Source organism: Neomonachus schauinslandi, chromosome 6 (genome assembly GCF_002201575.2).
Source record: "Neomonachus schauinslandi chromosome 6, ASM220157v2, whole genome shotgun sequence".
Taxonomy (NCBI): domain Eukaryota; kingdom Metazoa; phylum Chordata; class Mammalia; order Carnivora; family Phocidae; genus Neomonachus; species Neomonachus schauinslandi.
Genome location: NC_058408.1, coordinates 31,858,334 through 31,884,034, shown reverse-complemented (window position 1 = coordinate 31,884,034; position 25,701 = coordinate 31,858,334). Strand labels below are relative to the sequence as shown.

At 33.8% G+C, this 25,701-nt stretch overlaps 1 protein-coding gene across 1 annotated transcript in view; it reads right to left on the bottom strand.

Moving 5' to 3' along the window:
* Positions 1–25,701, bottom strand: part of DENND1B (DENN domain containing 1B) — a 262,179-nt gene that overhangs the window by 76,172 nt on the left and 160,306 nt on the right. Inside the window, exons 14-15 of the mRNA XM_044916349.1 lie at positions 15,254–15,379; positions 2,483–2,584 (exon numbers count right to left, since the gene is read on the bottom strand). Of these exons, the coding sequence (XP_044772284.1) occupies positions 2,483–2,584; positions 15,254–15,379 (228 nt within the window). The remainder of the gene's footprint in view (positions 1–2,482; positions 2,585–15,253; positions 15,380–25,701) is intronic.

The window sequence follows — 25,701 nt, the reverse complement described above, 5'->3', positions numbered from 1 at the left end:
CCTCCTTGCATCCCTCTGTATTTTTGTTTGTGCTAAGAAAACCGACATGAGATATACCCTCTTAATTTTTTTTATAAAGATTTTATTTATTTATTTGACAGAGAGAGACACAGCGAGAGAGGGAATAGGGGGAGTGGGAGAGGGAAAAGCAGGCTCTCCGCAGAGCAGGGAGCCCAATGTGGGGCTCGATCCCAGGACCCTGGGATCATGACCTGAGCCGAAGGCAGATGCTTAACGACTGAGCCACCCAGGCGCCCGCCCTCTTAACAAGTTTTAAATACACAATAAGATAATAGTTAACTATAGGCACTATGTTGTATAGTGAATCTCTGGAACTTACTCATCTTTAGAAGTTTGTGAAACTGTTTACAGGAATATTTTAAATTCTTTCAGGTCTATCTTCAAGTATCATTTCTTAAGGGTCATAAAATAATATCAAGTTTGAGAATATGGTCAATCGGTGCATGTAAAACTAAGTTGTCTATATAATGGGTTCTCCTTTAACTGACCGTTTTACTATTTTACATTTAGCTTTTTTTGACCGAGTTTTATTTTTAAAAACTCCTGCATAGATTTGTATTCTATTAATATAATTGCTCTAAAATGAGGCAGACACTAAAATCTAGTAAGCTTCTACAAAGTGTTGTGCACTGTGCTGAGGTATACATGTATTAATTCACATAAACTTTACCACAACCCTGTTAGGTGGTATTTCTATTTTAAAGAAAAATAAACAGATACTTATGAACAAACAGCTATTAAGTGATAAAGCCAAGATTTAACCCAATTCTATCTGATTCCTAAAAAATACAAGCATTTTGTAAGTATATAAATTACTGTGTCTTAATTACATCTAATGAAAAGCCTTTAGTTACATTCTCATGGTCAAAGGTTAAGCAATAAATTAGATATTCTACCTACCCATTCAATTCTTAACCCCCATATAATCTGATCTTCACAATTCAGTTTTGACAATGGGCAGTAGTACTATCTCTCCTTGACAGATAAAAATACGAAAAGGGTACTGCGATTTAACTCAACAAGCATGCACTAGAAGACTAGTAGGACTACGCCGTGCTGTATACGTCAGCATTTATAAAGACCATCCCATGATCCTCATACAACCTTAGGAAGCAATCAGTCTAATATTGGAGCCCTCCAGAGACAGAGCACTAAAAGTAACCCATTCCATCTTTAGGAATTCACAAAACATCTTGGACCCTGAAACCTATCAAACCTGATTCTGCTTCTTCTAGGTGTTGGATGAATCTAACTCTTTCTTTGAGGTAAACCTTCACATATTAGAAGGCAGTTATAGCACCCCCCCCCGGCCAGAGTATTTTCTAATTATTTTTTAGAAGTTCCTCAGAACATAGATAATAGTATTGGTTTTATCACCATCAAATTAAATGACTTGTTTAATTTAAAGCTCATCTCAGGGCGCCTGGGTGGCTCAGATGGTTAGGCATCTGCCTTTGGCTCAGGTCATGGTCCCAGAGTCCTGGGATCGAGCCCCGCATCGGGCTCCCTGATTGGCCGGGAGCCTGCTTCTCCTCCTTCCTCTGCCTCTCCCCCAGCTCATGCTCTCTCTCTCTCTCTCTCTCTCTCTGTATCTCTGTGTCTCGAATGAATAAAAAAAAAAAAAAAAATCTTTAAGCTTATCTCAAGTATGTTACATGGTATCTTTTCTCCGAACGGCCCAAAGGATTCTATTAGATTTTCAGCTTCTCAAGGGCATTACTGAATTTTTTATTCATATTTTTATCTGGGCCCTGAGCAGTTTATGGCCCATTGTAGGTCTTCATTAAGTGTTGAATTCACATAAGTAACTTTACATTTAAATTATCATGTGGAATAAGAAAAGAAAGTGTTTAGAACTTAATTTAAATTACATAAACAGAAACTAAGATAAGCCTGAATTAAGAGACTTGCTATGATCACACACTGGAATGAAAGAACTAGTACTCTAAACATTCTGAATTCTGATGTTAAGATACCTGCTTTTTGAAATGGCATTTACATATTCTGAGCCCAAAATTAAGATACATAGTATGACTATGAATTTTTTCTGAATTTTAAATGTATAATTATGACATCTGTTTTTATAAACTGGATTACATTAGGACTGTCCTATAAAAAATAGTTTGCTTAACTATTACCAATCATACCAAACTAACTCCTAGATGTCTTACATGAAACTAATCATGTTGGTTTCATAACTGTATGAATGAATACTCTTCCTCAGACTAGCACTTTCAATGGCGAATTTTTTAATAACAAAGTTACTTTTACATAATTTTCTGGAGTGCCATTCCATAGATAACTATAGAGTTACAAAAGAAAGAAAACTTTCTTGTAATTCTAAAACAGACATTACTCAGGGTTTTGACATACTTTTGATAAAAGTGATAAAAATGTGTTATGCATTTCTGTTACATTTCTGTAATCTGTTACAGAAGGAAATGTGGAGGTCCATTCTTACCTGCTTGAAAAGTTGGAGGTTAACTGCAGTTTCCAAGAACTGTTTCATCAGACTTGAGCGGTGCTTTACAAAACTCTCCTCACAGAAAGTGATGGGCTCACCCTAGACAGAAATAAAGATTTTTAGGGTGTCAATAGAAAGTCAGAGAGAAACAGTCTCTCTAAAAAGGCACATAGAGAGTCACGGAGGAAGTATAAGACAGAATCAACTTCAAGGTGCTAAAAGTCTAAAAGGAGTCAAACAGACTCTTAGACAAAATAGCTGGATTTCAGCCTCAGAGAAATATTCCTCTACTGACAAGCTTCTACTAGAGCTTCCTAATCAAGGATCCCTGGGGTCTTAAAACTGCTCACTTTCACTTCCTCAAAGTAAGAATGAATCTCCTAAAAACAAAGGTTTAATATTATTAGATTGAATTATGAGTATTAAAAAGAGTATGCATAGCTGAAAAAAGTCAACTGCAGTTTTATCCTAATTAGAAAATATTCTTGCTATAAAAATTGCTGCATTTTTTTGCTATTTATATTTGATCATTAATTTCTTTTTAAATTAATTAAAAGTTCTTACAATAACATTCTCTTCGTCATTTCACATACAATTCTGATATACTTTCTAGAGTAAGTCCCACTTTGTATCTGCCTTAATTTATCCTATTTTTTAAGTAACCGTAACTTTGCAAGTGTCTTTTGGTAGCTTATGCTCCATTAGCTTGCTCCTCCTCCAAATTATCAGGAACTTAAATTCTGAATAGAGATTCCACTCATTCCATTTATTCCCATACATGACATCAGACAATTGTCACTCAGTGGCTGATCCCTACCACCTGCTACTTCCCTCAGTAGCCTGAATGGTCCTCTTGCCCATTCAATACATGTGAAGATAAGTGATCCAAATGAATATGAGATAATATGATCCAAATGAAAACTGAGATAAGTGACAATGATTCACTCCTTATAATGAATCTTGTAGCCATCTCTATGTTGGCAGTAAAAAGGAAAAAAGCTCACCTTCTAATAGAACTTTGAAAATATATTAATTTAATTTAATTTTAAGGACAAGTCAATGCCTTGATTACAGGTATCTATAAATAAAATTCCGAAAATTGGCTCCTGCATGAATAAAATGAGACTAATAATCTAACAGTAATTCAACTGTTACCACTGGCTAATGGAAGCTAATGATACTATGGATCTGCACTGTTCAAAACAGTAGCCATTAGTCATATGCTGCAATTTAAATTTAAATTTATTAAAATTAAATAAAACTAAAATTTTAGTTCCTCAATACACTAGCCACATCTGAAATGTTCAATTGCCACAAGTGTTCAGTGGCTACTATTAGATAACACAAATACAGAACATTTCATTTATCAAAAAGTCTTCTTGAACAGCACTGCTACAGAAGAAAATAAAATTCAAACACATTATTAGAGAAGACAACCAATAATCTATTAATTGCTGTCACCTAATACCAGCCACCAGCCAATACCTCATAATAAAACTGCTATTATGCATTTTGATACTGATTATTGCCATTCTTAAGTGCCATAGGATGATTTTAAAAATTAGATTTATATAAATATATTTTGTATAATCAAAAATCACCATATTTGCCACTATCATAGAATTTACAACTTAGAATCTATTGGGGTGGGGGGGGTACAACAAACAGGCAATCCTGTTAAAGAGAAAGGTCTATTGTTTTTGCATCCCAGGTATCAGCATCATATCTAGTTACACTGGGAGCCCAAAAACGTTTTATAAGTCAATAAACAAAGTAGCAAGTGATCTAAACTTTGCTCCGTATCACTTATTTTCTTTTCAAAAGTAAAAACAAATTTTAAAAATAAATAAAATCATTGTTTTTAATGGCAGTCCCAACTATACCACTATTATTACAAAGTGATCGGTACTACTGATAATTTTAGTTTTTATTTGACAGATTTTTCTCTAACATGTGAGTTGTAGCTTATTAGCATCTATGATTTTTCCAAAAGTTGTCACTAATACTGCAGAACAGTATTAATTCAAATACAAAGGTCTATCTTCAACTGAAATACTTCTCAATTCAAATATAAAGCTCTATCTCCAACTGAAAAGTTTAGACTTTCTATGTTACAATCAAGCATTTCTTTTGACTGGAAGGAGTGGAGGACAAGGGGATGGAGAATTGCAAGGTGAAGGAAAATGGATGAGAGGAAAGTCTACCTGTGCTTTCTTAAGAGTTGGGCATAACTTTTTTAGCCAGTGTGACTTATGCTGGCAGAATCCTGTCCTCATTAATCTTCTAGCAACTGCTTTCAATCTTTCAAGAGAAATAGTAAAGAGAAAGTTCAGATATGCTGTCCATCCAGTTTTGATAACACCAATCGTAGTAAAAGCTTTGAACTTAACCTTCAAATGATTAACACAGCCTGTTTAGCTAGAGTCTCTGATAATAACAAAAAAGACAAAGCCCTGACACATATTAGAATTTTCTCTCAGGGAAAAGAAAAATAAGTCTTGATTAACAATGCTCTAAATTTTTACATATTAATACACAGGAGTCTCAGTTATTGTCATGCTGGGGTGTATGCTATCAAACAAATTATAAATGACTCCCCAGTATGAGTTCTTTTAAATCTGAGTCAAGTTGAATAGATGATAAGGAACTCTGCTTAGGATCTTGATTTACTTATGATCTGGTTAAAAATCAGGCTTAGGATTGAGTGGTTTTCAAAAACTCTTCTTGCTCCAAGTAGAGTGACTATATGTCCAGTGTTGCCCAGTTAATTCCCATTTTACTGAAGTATAAAAGATTTCATTTAGGGGTACTTCACAGAGGAAGTGGCTTCACAGAGGAAACCTGAGCTGGCTTTGAAAACTAATGGAAGCCTTCTGAAACAAACATGGAAAATATAGTCTTGAGAGAGGCAGGTATAGACAAAAAGTGGGTAGTGTGTTTGGGATGGCTCTGCATTAGAGAAAGTGCCAGAAGAAGATAATAAAAGACTGGTTGAGGCCTAGTGGCTAATGGATATGAATTACAGAAAGTACCAGAGAGAAGAAATAAAAGGTAGGTCAAGCCATATTGGAAAAGGCCTAGGTTATATTCTAAAGTTCTTTTCTTTTTTTTTTTTTTTAACCTCATGAGAGGTATTCGTTTTATTTATTTATTTTATTTATTTGAGAGAGTGAGCAAGAGAGAGAGATTGAGAGAGCGAGTGGGGAGAAGGGCAGGGGGAGAAGCAGACTCCCTGCTGAGCAGGGAGCCCAACATGGGACTCGATCCCAGGACCCTGAGAGCATGACCTGAGCCAAAGGCAGGCGCTTAATCGACTGAGCCACCCAGGCGCCCTAAAGTTATTTTCTTAAAGACATCAAGAAGCTCACAGAATGTCCACTCAATGAAGTAACAAGATTGTATGTTTTAAAAGCAAAGTTAAGGGGGGCCTAGGTGGCTCAGTCAGTTAAGCATCTGCCTTCGGTTCAGGTTATGATCTCATGGGTCCTGGGAATCGAGCCCCGCATCGGCATCAGGCTCCCTGCTAAGTGGGGAGTCTGTTTCTCCCTCACCCTCTGCCCCTCCCCCCATTCGTGCTCTCTCTCTCTCTCAAATTAATAAATAAAATCTTTTAAAAAAAAATAAAAGGAACATTAATAGGCAAGAGGAAATAACGGAAATAGGCAGACCAAGTAATAGTGCAATACAAATCTGGCAAGAAAAGATGAACCGGGCAGTAGAAAGGAAAAGTGATGACTACCATTAGCTAACACTGATAGAGCATTCATTACTATCACTAATAATAACAATAGCTAATATTTACATAATGCTTATTATGGGCCAGGTACTGTTCTAAGCACTTTACATGTATTAATTCACATTAACCTCAAATTTACTGTTGTCTTACTTTATACATGACTAAATTAAAATATGGGGAAGGGTTAAGTAACTTGCTCAAGATTACATAGTATGTAAGTTGTAGAAGCCTGATTCAGACTCAGTCTATGCTTCCAAATTATCCAGTTTCTGAGTATGCAAGACTACATGAAATGTTTTATTTATTCCATATCATGTAATCTGTAAAAATACAATTTTACTGCAAAATCAACAGGACTGTTTAGCAACTGACGTACAGCAGTGGTACTCAAAGCATGGTCCAGGGACTCAGACCTTTTCACAGGGTCTGCAACATCAAAACTATTTTTATAACAATGCTAAAACATTATTTGCCCTTTTCACTTTTATTTTCTCATGAGATCCAATGGAAGCTACATGACTGGTGATATTGCAACAGACTGAAAGCAGAACCAATATGGGAATCCAGCCCTCCTCTTTTAAGCTACATACTTTTGAAAAAATATAAAACAATGCCATTCTTCTATTATTTTTTGTTTAGAAATAGTTATTTCTCATGTTTCATATTTATCTGTAGTTTTATATTGTTTTTAAATAATAAATATTTAAAATATTTCCAGTTTTAATTTCTAATATGGTAAATAGTGAAAGATATAGGCCACATAAACAAAAGTTCTTTAAAGCCCTTGATAATTTTTATGAGTATAAAGACATCCAGAGACAAAAAGTTTAAGAACCACAGATATGCAGAAACAAGACAAGCAGGGGTCAAAGAGGACTTCTGGATTTCAAACTTGAGGATCAAAAGATGGATGATACCATTTATTAAAGACCAGAAATATAGAAACAAACCAGATTTAAGAAGAAGTTGATAAAATAAATTTTAGTATATGTCTTTGGTCAGATTCTAAGCTGAGCCTGAGACAAGGATTCTAGTTTAAGTGATCTGCTGGTGGACAACTCTCAGGAAGTAAGAATTATGGGAAGCAAAATAGGGCAGAAGAAAAAAGCCAAGCAACAATGTGATTTCACCTGGAAATCAGCCTCAGTTTAAACCTATGAGAAAGCACCAAATGTACTGGCAGAGTTATTCCCATCTTGAAGCAGAGGCCAGTTTCTCACACCCTTTATCAGTCAGTCATTAAGCATGGTCTTCCCTGGTGGGAGGAGTGGGGAGAAGAATGGAGGTGCCTGGGAAGGCCCTTCCTACTTAGCCAAGGGCAGTTTTTCTCTGAAAAGGATGCCAGCCAGTATAGGGGATCTGGTGAGGGCACCAACAATGTCCATTATGGCATGGTTAGGGCAAGCAAGATGCTTGAAGGCATGTGGACAAAGGTGGCACACAGCTAGAAACTCAAGTTTGGAAACCTTGTTCTTTAATATATATATTTAGGAATTATCTGCAAAGAACCAAGCATTAAGGTTAAAATGATCACTCTATTTAGGGGAAAAGACTGATGCAACAGAGAAATGCGCATCTATAATCCAATTTATTTTCTAAAAGTTGTATTGTTCATTGACAGAAAAAGCAAGTAAAGAAGTATATAGCTCTGTGGAAACAGAGAATAATCATGTAGAAACATAAAAATGTAGAAAAGAAAAACTCTTCATGGTATTATGCTGAGCAAAACAGAGAAAGACATGTATCATATGACCTCACTGATATGAGGAATTCTTAATCTCAGGAAACAAACTGAGGGTTGCTGGAGTGGTGGGGGGGGGGAGGGATGGGGTGGCTGTGTGATAGACATTGGGGAGGGTATGTGCTATGGTGAGTGCTGTGAATTGTGTAAGAGTGATGAATCACAGACCTGTACCTCTGAAACAAATAATACATTATATGTTAAAAAAAAAAAAAAAAAGAGGAAGAAGAAGATAGCAGGAGTTCGGGAAGAATGAAGTGGGGGAAATCGGAGTGGGAGACGAACCATGAGAGACGATGGACTCTGAAAAACAAACTGAGGGTTCTAGAGGGGTGGGGGTGGGGGGATGGGTTAGCCTGGTGATGGGTATTAAAGAGGGCACATTCTGCATGGAGTACTGGGTGTTATATGCAAACAATGAATCATGGAACAGTACATCAAAAACTAATGATGTAATATATGGTGATTAACATAATAAAAAAATTGAATTCAAATAAAATAAGTTTAAAAAAATCGAACATGATGGTAAAGCTACTAAATCTTTTGCTCCATGGAAGAGTGATAAGGCAACAGAAAGGAACTAAAGCTAAAATCGTTTCGATAGAATGTCACACAAAGGAGCATGAAAGGATGTAAGAAAAAATACAATTTCTACTAGGGTAGGAATGAAGTTCTTATTACAGAGAAGAGAACCAGACTTTCCAGAAAGGAACTGCCAACATTACCTGCCATTAAAGTATTACATCAATCAACAAATACATACTAAGAATGAATCAATAACCTATTGGGCATTCTATGATGAGGCTTGCTAGGTAGTTTGCTATTAATAATAGTAAAGATACCAAAGTTCATACTTGATTTACCTGTTAAAACATACAAATCAGAGCAGATTCAAGTTCAAGATTATCCACAGAATAACAAATGTCACACTAAGTCCCTTGTATCAATGACTAATAAGTGGGAAGGAAAAAGGTACCATTAGAGCTGTGCACTAGAAAACTACGTGTCATTAGTACCTCATGGTATTTAAATAAGACTCATCAAGTAGTTGTGGCAGAAGAATGACTTAGAAATGCCCACCAGTGGCATAAATCTGGCCCTTACAGAACACATAATTTACCTCGCAAAGTCTTGGATTCCAACTTCAACATAAAGAAGTAAATTCTCCTTCCTCTGAAAACCTAGAGCCTTTTGTATCTTTCTTTTAGCGTTTATTTTCTAAGTTGTATTAAAAGTTATTTTTACAGATTTTATCTGTGCATTTCTGAGGTCTAGGACTATATCATTATGTATCTCTGCATTTTTTATTATAATATTCAACATAGTACTTTGTATTCTGAGTGTTCAATAAACACTCAGTTATCCACTAGTTAATATTTGAATTATTTTTACAGGATAATTAAGACAATAGAAAGATATGGAGGAGATGGAGCTGTTTTTCCTATCCTACTGTTCTGTTCAGTTTCAAAGTGATTATCATCGAATTAAGATAGTATTTTTGTTTAGTGTGTTTTTAAGGATGGGTATCTTTCAAGTTCTATATTGTCTTCTGGAGGAGGAATTTGTAAGAACAAGAAAATACTTAAACATAGACTAGATCTTTATGCTTTAAGGATATATAAGACTTAGTAAGGATTCATATTGAAAAAAATTAAGGTGTCATGAAGAATGATACTACATAAAAATGTGAAATATAATAAACAAAGCATCAACATAATACTTATTCAGTTCCCTAATACAGGGGGGCCTAATAGTAATGTTACTGTTATATAACAAATATAAACAAGCAAAAATGTCTGCATAATGACAGTATATTTAAATTTTTAAATCTCTTAAATACTCTGTTGTCAGTTCTCTTAAGGGAATAGTCAAATATATTCAGGTTCTCACAGAAAATAATATTAAAATATTTTTCAGATTATATAGCATTCTTCTTCCAAGTACCCAGTGTAAGGTACCATAAGTCTACGCTCAGGGTTTATTAACTATGAAAACAACACTTTTTCTACTGCTAAAAATTATTGAGGAAAAAAAGGCTTATATTTAAATCATAAACTTTAATCACTATTTACAGCAAAATCTTCTCTCTGTACATATTATATGAGTTTGTCCTAAAGTTATTAGATCTGTCTTGAATAAAAATAGCTATCAATGTTCCATCTGCCTATGATTCAACAAGCTAAGATGGGGAAAGAAATTGATTTTTCTAAATTAGATACAGCTGTTACTAGCACTCTAGTTAAATTCGAACACTTAAAAAGATTAATAGAGCAATGTATTAATTTTATACATACTATGAAAAATATACATTTTCTTTCCCACAATTTAAAGAAAAACACTCTCTATTCTCATGAAACATATTACCAGTAATATAAAAATGAAACCCTTACTATTAGAGTCCCTAGCTCTACCTATCCCATAGTAGTGGTGCAGAATTTTTACATTTTTGCTACAGCAGTTAAGCAAGATTCCTTCTCTGTTAAAAAAAAAAAAAAAGAGCAGAAAGAAAGTGCCATAAAAGCAACCATATTCTATCAGAAGCCAAATACACAACAAATATTTCCTTGGCTACAACCATCTCTAAAGTCAAAAGGTCCATACTCAAGCTTGGGTAATGAGATGAATGGATGCCTAAAATGTTTTAGTAACCATAAAACCAAGAGGGGTGAGCAAATGTACTTTTTCAACTTGGATTTTTAAACCGCTAACAAGTTGACAGTTACAAATCTGTTAAATGGAAACTCTAAGGCAAAGATTTAGTAAATGGCCACTTAAATTACGGATGCCAATCCTGTGCTTAAATTGTCTGAGTTTAATCACAAAATATAACATTATTTACCGATAATGTTTAAAGGAATATAATCCAAAAGGACAACTATTCCAAATTGCCAGAGGCCTAGATTACTAACCAAACTTTATTTTAAAAGGAATTTACTTTTTATCCATTAGCAAGCCTCCCAGCTGCCCAGAAAAGCTTGTGATTGAAACAAATGACAGCACCCAAGTATTCAAAGGACTAGATCTGAGTGTTACTTCTCTGCTCTTAGAGAATCAAGGATATGCCTTTGAAAGTATTAAGCAGTATTTTAACTCAGGCAAATATTTCTTTAGCATTAGCTGTTGGTCAAAAATTGACTTTTTATTTTTAATAGCTTGTGACACAAATGATACACAGAGGTACACCTGATGACCCTTTATTAGTTATTTAATACAATCACTTAAAAGTTATTCTCATGTTTATAACAGTGTTTTTCTTTTGAGGAATCAGAGGAGGGTACTTTTAGTTTGTTAAAGGGATTTTCCTCCCCCAAACTTGGTACTTCTAAAATGTCATTTTAATAATAGTTAATATATAAAGCATTGATTATATGCCAGACACTGTTCTAAGTAACTTACATTTATGAACTCATTTTATTCTCTAAATAACCCAAGAAGAATTATTACCTTTTTTAAAGAACACATGAGGAAACTAAAGCACTAAGACATTAATTTGCCCAAACTCATACAACTAGTCAGTCACAGGAGGAGGATCTGAACCCAGGCAGCCTGGTTCTAGACTCTGTTCTTACCACTTTCCTTCAATCCAGTTAGCACATTACTTTGATCTCACATTTTTGAATTCTTAAAAAGTAGCTAACTTGCTGCTGGCTAAAATCCCCCAAAATATCAAAATATCCATTGTTTTATTTAAATCACTTTCCAACAACTTTAAGGAATTGTATATTTCTCTCTGTAATTGAGAGCAGGCACAATTTATTTGTCAATAGTGCTAGTGTGTCATTTAGAAGGTGTAAATGAGGAACTCTGAGAAGACTAACAACATATTTAGAGTTGTTGCTCAGACATTCTAAGCTTAATTTAGAATAGAAGTTCCTCTTTGGCAGCATTTAGCATAGGTATTTAGTATTTGCATTTGAAAATGGACTTCAAATCATCCTGAGGGCTTTCCCTCACAGGCCACACCCGGCTGGCTCTCCAGCAACACTACAGAAAACTGAGGGAGTCGGAAAGTGCAGTATGAGCCCGGGCAGTCAACCCAGGTCGACAAAACCATAAATGGAAATATGTAGCATGAATAACAAATTATTTCCCCAATTCATATACAACCATGGGATGCCTAAGACCATGTGCTCCTTCTGAGAAAAGTCCTAAGACTGCATCATTCGTTCAGTCTTTCCTAAGTGTGTACTGAATGCCTTCCAGGCATCTTCATTTGGAAGAAATGTAAGTTCAGGACATTTATCTCAAGGAGAGTATGATACAGTAACGGTGACCACAGAGAGCAGAAACATGCCACACTGGAACAAGAGCGGGACTGCAGGAGAATAAACACAAATGCAGGCCCCACTATTTACTAGCTGGAGAACCTTAGTGAGGTTATTTGTACTCTGTGAATATCATTTTCCTCATCCTTAAAAAGAAAAGGGTAAATAGCCTATCTAAAGGGGCTATTAGTGCCTGGTACCCAGTGAGTACTTAAAGGTCAATAATTGTTTTAATAGCAACTAATAAATTATGAATTTCAGTAAAAATAATAAAAGAACCATAATAAATAACATACAAAAAAGGGAGAAGAAATGTGTTAAAGAAAGTAAGTATAATCAATTCATAGAATAAAAGGGTCAGTATAAACTACAGCTTCAAGAATCAGGAAGGAACTAGATGGCCACGAAAAGCAAGAAAGATAAAAGCACTACCAGGAAGAAAGAACATTATTTGTAATAATTTGGAATGTTTGGAAGCCTGAGAAGCTTGGGATATTTGAAGCCTCAGGCAGAATTCTCTGAATTGGGGTCAAAGTTTAGGAAAAAAGTAAAGACAGACTGCCTGCCCATTGTGAGGGCCTTGAAGGGCAGTCACAGGCCTTATCTACAGGTTTAATTTTGGCAGTGTAAGAGAAATAACATAATAATAAGAATAGTTTGCTTTTATATATATATAAACAATCATGAAATTTTGAAAAGTAATACCCAGTTAAAGAAGTCGTATTCCTTTAAAGTTATTTAGTAATTTTTTTTTCCAGTTGTACTCTAATAGCTAGAGGATACTACTGAGAAATTTTTATCAAAAGAGAAAAAAACATGAAATAATTGTAACTTCTAAACATGGCTCTTTTTTTTGTATCAATTAGAAAATATATTAAAGACATATGCCTATTATATAAATGTCTAAAAGAGTTCACAAAACAAAAAGTAAATGTATTTTGAGTAAATTAAAATATAGAGTAATTTGCAAAGATAATGCCTAAACGACAACAAAAATATTTTATACACAACAAAGAAATCATTTTCCTTAAAAACTATTTTGAAAATAAAAAAGTGTTGGGGCGCCTGAGTGGCTCAGTTGGTTAAGCGACTGCCTTCGGCTCAGGTCATGATCCTGGAGTCCCTGGATCAAGTCCCGCATCGGGCTCCCTGCTCGGCAGGGAGTCTGCTTCTCCCTCTGACCCTCCCCCCTCTCATGTGCTCTCTCTCATTCTCTCTCTCTCAAATAAATAAATAAAATCTTAAAAAAAAAATGACTCATTGAAAATAAAGAAGTGTCTAAATATATTTAGTATACTTTAAAAATTAAGCTTTCATTCAAGATTGAGTCAAAAGAAATGTAAAAACATACAGAATAAGAATACTGTCCCTCAACTTCCCGAAAGAATTAGCAGTAAAAAAGAAAGAAAATACCAAACATAAAAAGGAAAAATGTAGATAAGTTAACAAACAAGTTTATAATAAGATGTGATCAATAATCAGGAAAGATATTTTCTGATGAAATGATATATTTTCCCGCAGAAATTGGGAATCTGGCTTTGAAGATAAAAAAAAGTCAGAGTCAGTGAAATCTCAGATCCCTATCTGCTCAACTGATAATTTAAATGATTTAAGAAAATTTTCTCTTCAATTTGCTTTCCTCAAATCTGAAGTCCTTCACAAATTTAAAAAGGAAAAGAAAAACGTAGCCTGCAAAGATTAAAAATTATTTAAATGTGGCAAAATTTAAGCTGATACTTCTAAATTTCCCTCTTGTACTGTAAACTTGAAATCAACCTGTTTTAAAAAAATCTGATAACCAGAAATGATTTTACAATATTATTAGTATAGATGATTGGTTTCCAGTCTTTTAATAAATGAGACCATGTAACTCTCAATAATTTTTAAAGACTCCCCCATGTGATTCCCCCATATGTATACTATATGCAGTATTATGACTTCTACAATGCTTTAAAAAATAGACACATATTTCAAAAAGATGAGCAGGCAAATTAGACATATGTACTTCTCCGGAGACAGCAGTTTATCTGCCTATCCATTTAAGGACTCCTAGTAACTCCTCAGAGATGTAAGAGCCATTGGGTGCGAACTACTAATTGAGAAGTCAGTTTAGGAAGGATATCCCCCATTCACAAGTGTTTAGTGTTTCATCGTTTATGACAGGGTTCACACACCAATTCTGAAAAGTAGACAGGTAAAGTATAAGAACTCTCATTTTCCAAATGAGAAGATCAAAGTCTAGAGAGACCGAGGAAATGGGTCAAGGTTAGACAGCTTAATAACAGTGGAATTCCTATTAGATAGCATGTCTTGCTACTTATTACTAACTCAATGTTTTATCCATTACAACTTATTCATCTGGTCATGGAAGGGCAGTGTAATTATTTTCATTAAAATCAGACTAACGTATTTAACCAATAATTCAGAGAGAGAAACATGTTTTGATTTATATCTTCTTGGACTATCTAAAAACTCGGCTGGCTACAATTCTATATAATAATCATTTTTAGGGTATTAAAACAAAAAAGAAATGCCAAAATGAGCTAGCATATGCTAAATAGATAAACCCACTCAAAAAAATGTTATGGAATAGGAAGATGATAAATTTCCAAATATTGCAAAATTTCCAAGCTCCACTATTTTTAGATTTTCACTTTGTACCGTCACTTCTATATGCATTAATCTATAAAACCCAACTCTCTAGTTAATTTCTCAATGATCTTAAGATCAGGTAGTTACATTAAAATGCATTAACACACAGTTCATTAATTAGTTAAGAGGTAAGCCAATTTAGAACAATACATAAGATGATGTGCCAAAGAATGTGGGAAATAGTAACTAAAGGTTACTAAAAGAACGAAAACCGAAAAGTCAAGGAATACAATGCCTTAAAGCACCTTATTTTGGATTTTAAAAGACCTTTATGATACTTTTTTCATGTGTGATATTAAATGTTTCTTTTTTCTGACCCATTCTAAAGAACCATAAAAAAGCAAATTAAAATAGGGATGAAATAAAACGCTTACAGGTTTGTATCTCAGTGCATCTCTGTAGGATCCAAACAAAGCAGCCTGTGCCCTAAGAAAGGCCCTAGCTACTCCATCACCCGTAGCTGTAGACTGCTTCTTCAGTTTATTTTTCAGGGCCGAGACCTGCATGACAGAGAGGAACAGTTAAATTAACACCTCAGAAATTGGTACAGCGAGGTACGAACCCAATCAGCAGGCAAACCACAGTGTCTGCAGGTCAGCCAAAAACTCATCCTCCTACCTGATAGCTTATCTTTTTAACTGCAGAGAGCACCTGCTGGTCTGTTAATTGAAACGAAAGCAGGAGCCGATAGTAACGTGCTAATGCAAATTGGTTTATGCTCTCTTTTTTTCCCAAGGCCTCTTGACATAAATAAGCTTTAATTATTTTACGGTAAACTGCTTGGGAGCCACTTTTCTGCAGATTTTTAGCAATTACAACATGTGTGTCTACTTGTTTTGAGATGAAGCCGGTTGGGTATCGTTCATTTCTTCCGTGTCAGGTTATTTGTTACAGGTCCTCCAGGATCACTTACCATTTAATTTTATTTTTGGAAGCCTCATTTGCATATAATTTTCTAGTCATTTGTTGAATAGTTTTCACCATTATTAGACAAAAAGAGAGGGGGAGAAGTTAAAGTGATTGAGAACCTACCATGAGTAGAGATATCATGTTAAGCACATGTTATACACTGTCTCATTTAGTTTTCATAGCCTTCTGAGAAAGACATTCATATTACCATTTATGAATGAAGAAACAGGGGCTCAAAAACGCGAATCACTTTGTCCTCCCTATACAGCTAATACATGGGAAGACAGATTTCAACCCAGTTCTGTCCAGTTTTTTCCACCACAATGTGCTGGGTTTGAGTTCAATGTCATTGCCTTATGAACCAGTAATCAGATTAAAATAATGTTTTTAAATCAAAGAAAAATTTATTACTCAGGAGTTTGCATAATTTTTCAAGGCACCTAAATTTGTTATCATTTTTCATACACTTCTGTCCTTCAAGTTCAGGTTCTGTGTATTTTAGAGAATGCGTATTATTCATAAATGGCCCTTACTTAGACGAGTATTCTGTAGCTATAATCATACTCCTGATGTATACTATTTTTTTTTAAGGCGAAATGATGTGATATGTTCCCTCTATCTAATTCACCTGACCAATTCCTTTCACACATTATAGAAAACTACACTCTCTACACTTAAAAAATATTGGTGCTCATATACATTCCTCAGTGATGCTTTACAGGGAACATGAAGTCACATAAAAATTGTTTTTTCAAGAAAACAAAACTGATGAAGAAATTGTGGTTGGACTGTTCCCTTAACAGAGCATATTCTGACCCTTATGAAACTACCAGATAATAAAATAAAATAATGTCATTTCTTCCTTACATATAGACACAAGGAGGGGTATTTTTAAAAATTTCTTTACGCAAGCAGCCCTGACTACTCCTATAGATGATGACTGTAATTGAAGTGTCAACCTAATTAACAACTAAACTTTGAATAATGCTAATGAGAAATGAACACAGCATCAGAGGAAAGACCAGCTCTACAGGTGATAAACCTTCACAGTAGTGACATTTTCCAGTGTAAAGTCACAGTTACTGTGATCTGATCAAAGAAAGAGACCCCCATTGGGTCCAATTATAACCACAGTTTTGAAAAAATTATTGAGTTATGACGTTCATCATCTATGCAGAAAGGCCTTTGCAGTACAGGTTTTCTCCCCATAGCTGTGATCTTTTCAATTTATATCCAAGCTCCACAGATTCGGGTAAAAGTCTGGAGCCTAATTCATTTAGCCCACAAAGTGCACTGATAAAATCAGGATTCATTTAAGAGGAAGTTTTTATTATTAAAATCTAAACTCAATAAATGCACACTTCTAGGTAACCCACATACTCAAACAATATAGCTAAATGATGCAAAACCAAATCTTATGACTTAATGTCTTTCATTTTCAAGTTTGTAAGTAATGTTATTTTTTAAGCTTCAAATGCCTTTAATGAAAACCAATGGGAATGAATATCAATACATGTATTTAATAACTGCCCCCCTCAAAAAAAGCTTATGATGGAAGGAATACGTCTTTCCATGTATTATAAAAAGTAAATGGTTGGGTTATTTTCAATTTATTTTTGAAAGAAAACAAAAAACGTATTTTAAAATGTCATGCCTTACTTACATCTTGCAAAAGAAAATTCCTCAAAGAGTATTTTTCTACAAAACATGAAATTGACAATTCAGTTCTCCACAAACCGAGTATTCTTAGGACAATCATAATACATGCTCACAGAGAATGGAGGCAAGTCAAACCATTCCTTAGCCTTCTTTACCCCAAGTCCTTAGGTGCTGAATTCAGTACTGCTTAAGCTAGCCAGGATATTAATCATATTGTCACAAGCCCTTCCTAACCAAACTGTAAATATGGGGCACTCACCTCCAAAATTCAATGTAGTACTTGAGCTCCCTCAGGAGCTCTGTAGAAAATACGAAAGAAAAAGAAAACACTTGTTCTACAACTGTGTTGTCTAGTACAGTAGCCACTTGAAATGTGACTAGTCCAAATGGGGATTTGCTCTAAGTGTCAAAATACACTGGATTTTGAAGACTTAATACCCCCCAAAAGGTAAAATATCTCATTAATAATTTTTATATTGATTTCATAATGAAATAATATTTTGAATATTTGGTTAAATAAAATATATTAAAATTAATTTCACCTATTTTTTTACTTTCAATGTGGCTACCAGAAAATTTAAAATTGCATATGTGGCTCACATTTCCATTGAACAGTACTATTTTACATAAGCATACTATCTAATGTGACATGTGAGACTAAAACATTGCCTAGTAAGAAATATGGTTACATTGTTCCTTTGCCTATTTCCACATTACTTCAACCTTTAAAAACTGCTTGAAGAGGTTTTCCTTGACCTACTCTAGGTGGGCTTTGACTGTCAGTAAGTAGACCTGAAGTTGTTCCTATTTTTCAGAGACCAAGAGGGCACGTGAGTTAAGTGTTTCTTGGATGCACAAATGAATGCTCAAAAATAGCTTGTAAAAATGAAATATAGTTTTTTAAAATCAGTTTTAGACAGAAAGATATGACTTTAATATAAAGTGACTGTTATCAACCTTGCTGTTTCCCTGTCCTTTAGATCACTGAGTAAATTATCACCAGTTACCAATGCCCTCTGCAGTGCTAATTAGCTTTTAGCAGTTTTTATCTATAAAAATGGTGATGTCTCTTCTGTACTTTTTCAATACTAGGTCTGGGAAATAGCATTTCCTGCTTTAACTTCCAAACTTCTAAATTTAATTTTGAAATAAATGTACATTTTCCCCAAAATCATAAAGTTCATATTCACATGTAACCCTGAACTCAGAAGAGTATTTGGAACTTTAGTCACCTGCCTATTATCACACAATCCCATTATGCAACACTGAAAAAGTATTGATTGTTTTCTCTTTTTATTCTTACGAAAGTAAGCAAGCCTCAATCTCCAATGGCTAAAGACTACTTCAAAACTGACATCTGATTTTATTATGACACTCTTTAGTCTGTAAATAAATTATCTTTTTAAGTCTAATTAGGCATATTAGACCAAAAAAAAAAAAAAAAGCTAAAAAATGAAAAAAACTTCAGAAAAAAACATCATTTCACGGCTCTTATCAAATGTTTAAATTCCTTTCATACAGTGAGAATTCAGGCTTCCAAGCAGCCATCCAAGGGAGGAATTATAACCTGGGTTTAGCACAGTGGGAATTCACTGCAACATGAATAATATTACCACCAATTCTCCACTTTTACCCTCTTAACACTGAAGTGACTATGAATAAAAGTAGGGAATTACATGAGTAAACATAACAAACAGGTATAAATTAAGAGAGCAAGCCACGTGCACACAGTCTGAGTAATGAAGTAATTATGCCAACCGGGAGTTAGGAAGGGAGAGCATATTAAAGCAGCTTAGTTTTTCAGAGAAGCGGCAGATTTTTCTCTTGACTTTTAGATGTGTCTTTTCAGGAAACATAAATTAACCCTATACCCAGAAATTTTATTTTTGCTTTTTAGGATCACAAAGATCAACACCAGAGTAAAAAGCAGAAGGTAAAAATAAATGTCCGGAAATAATATTTAGATAACCTACACAACCCTAAAACACCCCTCTGATGTTTTTAAATACCTCCTTTTGTGTAACTACACTGTACTTGAGAATCCACATACATTTAGGAAAGTTAGAGCTTCAAATAATTATCTGCTTTAGAAAAAAGTTAAAAAGATAAAATGTTTTATTCTCCCTTGAAACATGTTATGGTCATCACATGAATCAGATACTAAATCCCTACATTTCTTTAATCCTTCTAATGTTCAGGGTTTTTTTAGAAATAAAATTAACCCTACCCTCTTAATATAATTTTCTAGTGAGCTTCTACTTAAGGATTAAAACAGTAACCATATCAAATGAAAAGCACAGGATACACTTGTGGAGGGTATCATTACCTTGTCTCTTTGTATGCTTTAATAACCTCTCAAAACCTAATTAATATAGGGTCAGTTCTAACTATTCTCCTTTCAGAGGTCATTATAAAATAAAGACAACCAAACTGCTCTTATCACCACCTCAAGCCCAATGCCAGGCAAGCATCTCTAATATCAATGTCACTTCCATTCATCCAGTTACTCAAAAAGGAATCTTGCAGGTCCTTCTCAACACTTCAGCCTTTCTCATCTCCCACATGCAATACATCATCATGCACTGCCAGTTAGACCTCTGATGGAGATTCAAATCTGTCCACTTCTCTCTACGTACCTGCCACTATCAAGTTCGAGCAACTAGCATCTCTACCTAGACTACTGCAAATGGTCTCAACTGATCTTCCTGCTTCATTCCTTACACCCAGTTATCTTCAGGACCCAGACCCCAAGATGATATGTTCAGAAGTCAAAGTAGATCACACTATTCCTCTGCTAAAAATCTCCAATGAATTTCCAATAAAGTCCAAATGTCCCTAACAAGAGCTACAGATCTTTTATGGTCGCATCTCCTATCTCTACAACCTCATTTTGCATAACTCTCTCTTTTGTTCATCTCACTACAGCTATACAAGACTTCTTTCCATTTCTTGAATTTGCCAACCTCTTCCCCACAGTAGGACCTTTATACATGCTATTCCTCCTCCTCCCACTTATGGCAGAGATGACACCAACATCCACTCTCCCTTTCTTTAGTAATAGAAATTCTAAGTTTTGATTGGTGCTTGCTCAACCTACCTACACTGACCCAACTATTTTCCAACATCCCTCATGACTTGGTGCAGCCATGTGGTTGGGTTCAGATGAATGGAATGTGAGTTCCATGAGAGCAGTGTATTATATCTTCCTGTTCACTCAGCTCCTAGCATAATACAGGCATTATAGTGGGTGCTTGATAAATATTTGAAGGAAGGAATGACTGACTGACTGAATGAATGAATAAATAAATAAATAAGCAACCTATCACACTTCTACATTAATTTCTGTAGTTCACAGGATCAGAATATCTATGATGGGATCTAGGAACATAATTCATTTAAAACTTCACAAAATCATTATGATATCAGCAAGATTTGGGAACCACTATTGTGACAGTGCACACAATATCATACATACAAAAAATCTCTTGAATGTGGAAAAGCCAAGAACTTAAAGGACTAGAAACAAATGGGAAATTATCTTTAAAACCAAAATCAAGGTCTTTACATTTAAGTATATATGTATATATGTATGTACGTACATACGTGTGTATTAGCAGTAAGAAGAGAGTGAAGAATGCTATTAAGATGATACAGGAAAAAAAAAGACATTCAAAGAAAGGCTAGGTAATTTAGTTGGAAATGAAAACCCATGAGAAAGCCAAGGAACTTCATGAGCACTTAAAATCACTAAGAGTAACAAACTATCAATCAACTTTAAAATGGCAAAAGTACAGAGACATAAGGGAACTGCTAAAGCCTGATCACTGCAGTGGGAGGGAGAGATTCTCTTATTCAGTTGGGAGAAAATAACAAAGACCTAAAAGTTTGGAAGCCATTGGTTTTGAGTTTTGTTTTTTGTTTTCTTTTGCTTTTGTATTTAAAGTTTAGATAAAAAAAAAATACACACCAAGAAAAAAGTACAAAAAATAGCAAAATCTATAGTTTACTTACTAACAACAAAAAACCTGTTACAAACAATCACCTCTCTGAAAATACTTAAAAGAATAGTGAGTTTCCACAGACACCCAAAGTCGTGTGCAGAAACACCATGACTGCCATCACAACATGGTCTCCCTTTCTAGAGAGAGGAGAGAAGTTAAACTCACAACCAAAAAAGTCTATGTTAAACATGCATCCAGGTTTCTTCTTTTCATTACTATAAAAGTCAGATGAAAATATCCTTGTAAAATATCCTAAGAAGTAACTCTAAACAGGGACTTTAAAAGCAACTTCTATTACAAAAGATAAAAGAAATGCAAGTTACGTTTCCCTTCAACCACCATTTACTGAATGCCTACTATTTACAAAGCCCTGCGCTAAGGCTATGTGGCAGGGGCAATGTGCATGTAGGTGCCTGAATTCTAACAGCTGGAGATTGAGGAGAGAGCATGACTGCATTTCTCCAGGAGAAAACTGAAAGCAGTATTTGTCTCCTGAAGTCTACTCTATTAAACCAAAAAAAAAAACAACAACAACAACAAAAAAAACCTCTTTACTCTAGAACTTGAATGAATTCGGGTTATCTTTCTACCCTGGCCACTCCAGAAATGCTGGGGAATTTATTTACCGCTAAACACGACAAGGATTATAGCAGAGCTGTGGCAAACCTGGAACTAATACAATATTCTCTGGACCTTTTTTTTTTTCTTTATAACGTATATTATCACAATTTAACATATTAAACCTTCATGTTAGGTTAGAGGAAATATACAAGGAATTAAACATATCTATTAACTATTCACACAGTTGCAAGAGTTAAATTTGTTTACAACTTTCATTTTTTTTTAAAAAACTGATTTAAGAAAATTCTCTGAAATAACCAACTATTTTCCAAACTTATTCCAAAATTAATTAACTCACTTGAATGTAGGTATCTTAAAATTTTACTTAAAGTCGGAGTTTGGGGGCTTTTCTCCAGGTCTTTGGGCTTTTAATTTAATGATTTTTGGTGATTCAGAGCAATTTGTGTCTTTTCTTTTCATTGCACAATAAAACCATTAACCTTTCCTTCATGTGATACTCGGAAGTGTCACTAAAAGACGCACAGTATTTTAGATGACCCTATTTTATGATAAAGTATTTTCAATATTTTAGTAATTAAATATGCTTTCTACTAAATGTAGCTATCCTATAACATACCAGGGTCTATAGTGAATTGTACAATAATACTTAAGTGTACTATATGTCCTACATACCCTCATAACAGAAAATTAAAAAATCGTTTTCCAATAGTGTGATATATACGATGAAAATAAGTTTTTAGAAGTGTTAACAATCCTAATTTAAATCAAATAGATCATACTGCTATTTTCTTCAGCAAGATCAGAATATAGAGTAAGCTTCTATATTAAATTCTAAAACAGTTACTCATTACACTGTATATCATGTTTATATGAGAGGGACCATGGTCTAGTGTTTGGGGCATAAGTATGACAGAATCAAACTATATGAACTAAAGCTCTAAAAATACCATGTACAGTATACTTTCTGTGTCTTCATCTTCTTATCTAAAATAGGGATAAGTATATTGAGTATATTATTTTTTACAATCTAATGAGTTAAAATTATTTAAAGACAATTAAGCAACACAGACCAAAATTCACTTTCCTGGTAATGGATATTTTAATGCACGTAACTTTTTCAGATGTCAATTCTAACCTGCTTTCATCTGTAAGAATTAGTTTATAATTGTTCTAACTTAATTTTCTCATGAAGGGATTTCCTAAACCTCATTATAATTCTAATTAGCTTAATTTTCTAACAAGTGAGTTATCCTATTTATTTTTGAAATAGTTAACAATTCTCCAAATTCCTTTTAAAAATATTAATGATGATAAAAATTAAAATGAGCAGTAGTACCTTAGAAATAGAACATTTAAAATTATTATGTAATTGAAACTAAATCTGTATATATATTTGGAATGAGGAGGTCTCAACAGTAAATTTTCTTAGGTTAAAATGAACTCACTTGAAATTTCAAATGTTGTATTTAATTCAACTGTCTCAATTTCCCCACACTTAAAAACATACCACAGTAACACTAAATTCAACTGATATTGTTACATAGTCCTAAAATTTATTTTTTATATAAAAACACTCAACCTACATGTTTGAAGGTATCTATATTTGACATAGCCACTAAAAAAAAAAAATCACAATGCATTCAGACAGAAAACTACAAAAGTACATTTTAATGGATCTACTGCTTTTAAAAGATATTCCATGTAATAATCAATATCATTAAAATCACTCTCAATAAAATTTGGTTTTTTTTTCTTTTAATGATCCAAATCTATAGTGAAATGATGAAATCGAAAAACAAGTGTTCTTGTCAGAAGACAGGAAGAGAGTTTTTTCCCTTCCCTTAAGGAAAACAAAGGATTCCTGAAAGCTTTGCCCTGATTTATTTTTCCAATTTTAAATACCTTAAGAGTAGCGGAACTGCTACTGGCATGGTAGTATTTCTAACAGTCAATAAATCTAAAATATTATGTGTGAATATTGGAATGAAGCCATTAAGAAGATTACAGCATGCAACACAGCAGAGGGTCCACAGGAAAAAAGAACTAGTAATTCAGGACAACTGTGACCACTGACCTTTGAACAGCCAAGACCACTGGTCAAGCTGACACAATAATAGAGTGCACATGCATAGAAAGTCATCTAGCCTGTAAGTATAATTTAAATGTTTTGGTAAATGATTTTAAAAGGCCCCCTTTAAAACATCAGTTAATTTACTAAATAATCAAACAATACCAGTAGTAATATTTTTCAGGATTCAAGTATATTTCATTAATTCAAATCACAAAAAAAAAATCAGTAAGATCATTTGTAATTTTAACACATCTCATTTAAAACATTTATAATTAGAGAAAGTATGATGTGATAACTTTATCATATCTCCTACAGAACTGTAAGAGATAGCTTTTGGAAAATTGATGAAAAAGCTAAATTTATTAGAGAGGGGTTAAACAATCACCTAAAATATTTTTAGAAAATGACCATAAGTTTAAAACCTCTCGTACTTTCAGCAAATGGTCCTAGTTCCACCCCAGGGCTGTATCCACTTATTCATTGTTCAAATTTGTCTGTAAGTCTGTGGCCTTTAATTTCAAGCATACGTATAGTTATATCTACACCAGCGAACAGTGTGCCTTTTATGCTTTTTTTAAAATTTCAGTTATGTACAGTTAACTGTTACAAATAAAGGAGATGGTCCCTCCTGTCATTTTATATATTTAGGCTTTTACATTTTCTGAGTACTATTTAACTTCTTCATATTTTAAAATAAATGTCTTAATATGAAACTAATTCTACTGGGAAAGTAGTACATCTCAATTAAAAAAGAATCACCCATCAAAAAAATTACTATTAAGGATTATTTTCTTAAAGAAATAAAATCAGCCACCACTGAAACTGACTGTAAAAATTTTTATGACACAAAAAAGCTGATTTATTTCTCTTTTTTCTTCCTCTTCTTTTTTCTTTTTAAATAAACAATACTTTCTCCTTAGGGCATTAACAGTAGGAAATGCATTGCACATAAAGACAATATTTGTAAAAGTTGGGACTTTATTTCATAATTATTTTTCCATCCAATGAAGAATTCTTTGATGAATTTCTAAATTAATAACTCTAATCATTTTTAGCAGCTTCTGCAAAATTTTTATAATGAGGCAATCTAGTTATAATGAGCTAAAAAGATAACATAATTCTTTACTGGTCTGGGTTTGGATTTGTTCATACATAGCATAAATTTTACTATAGTAAGATAAAGTAGTTCAATTTAATTTGCTTCAAGGTCAGCAAGTATTTTAGGTTACTTATGGGCATAAATAATCTGATTTTAACTTTAAAATCACATTTTTCCTATCACTTGTGATAAGAACAATCAAAGCCAGTATTACTATATTATTTGAGTTTGAAATTTTTAAATTCACTTTTTCAAACTCCCTGATAATGATTTCAAAGTACTTGCAATATTACAGAAAAACATATGATGAAGGATTTTTATTTCTAAATTTTACTATCCCTGAAAAAACTGGATTTTTTTTAGGAGAGTTATTTTTAACTCAGAACTGTTATAAAGATATTTTTAAATAGCCATTATATATATACAGAAACAGTACTAGTCTGCATTTTTGCCCTGTTCTAAGGAATACGAAGGCCAAAAAAATGCACTTTTGGTGACTAA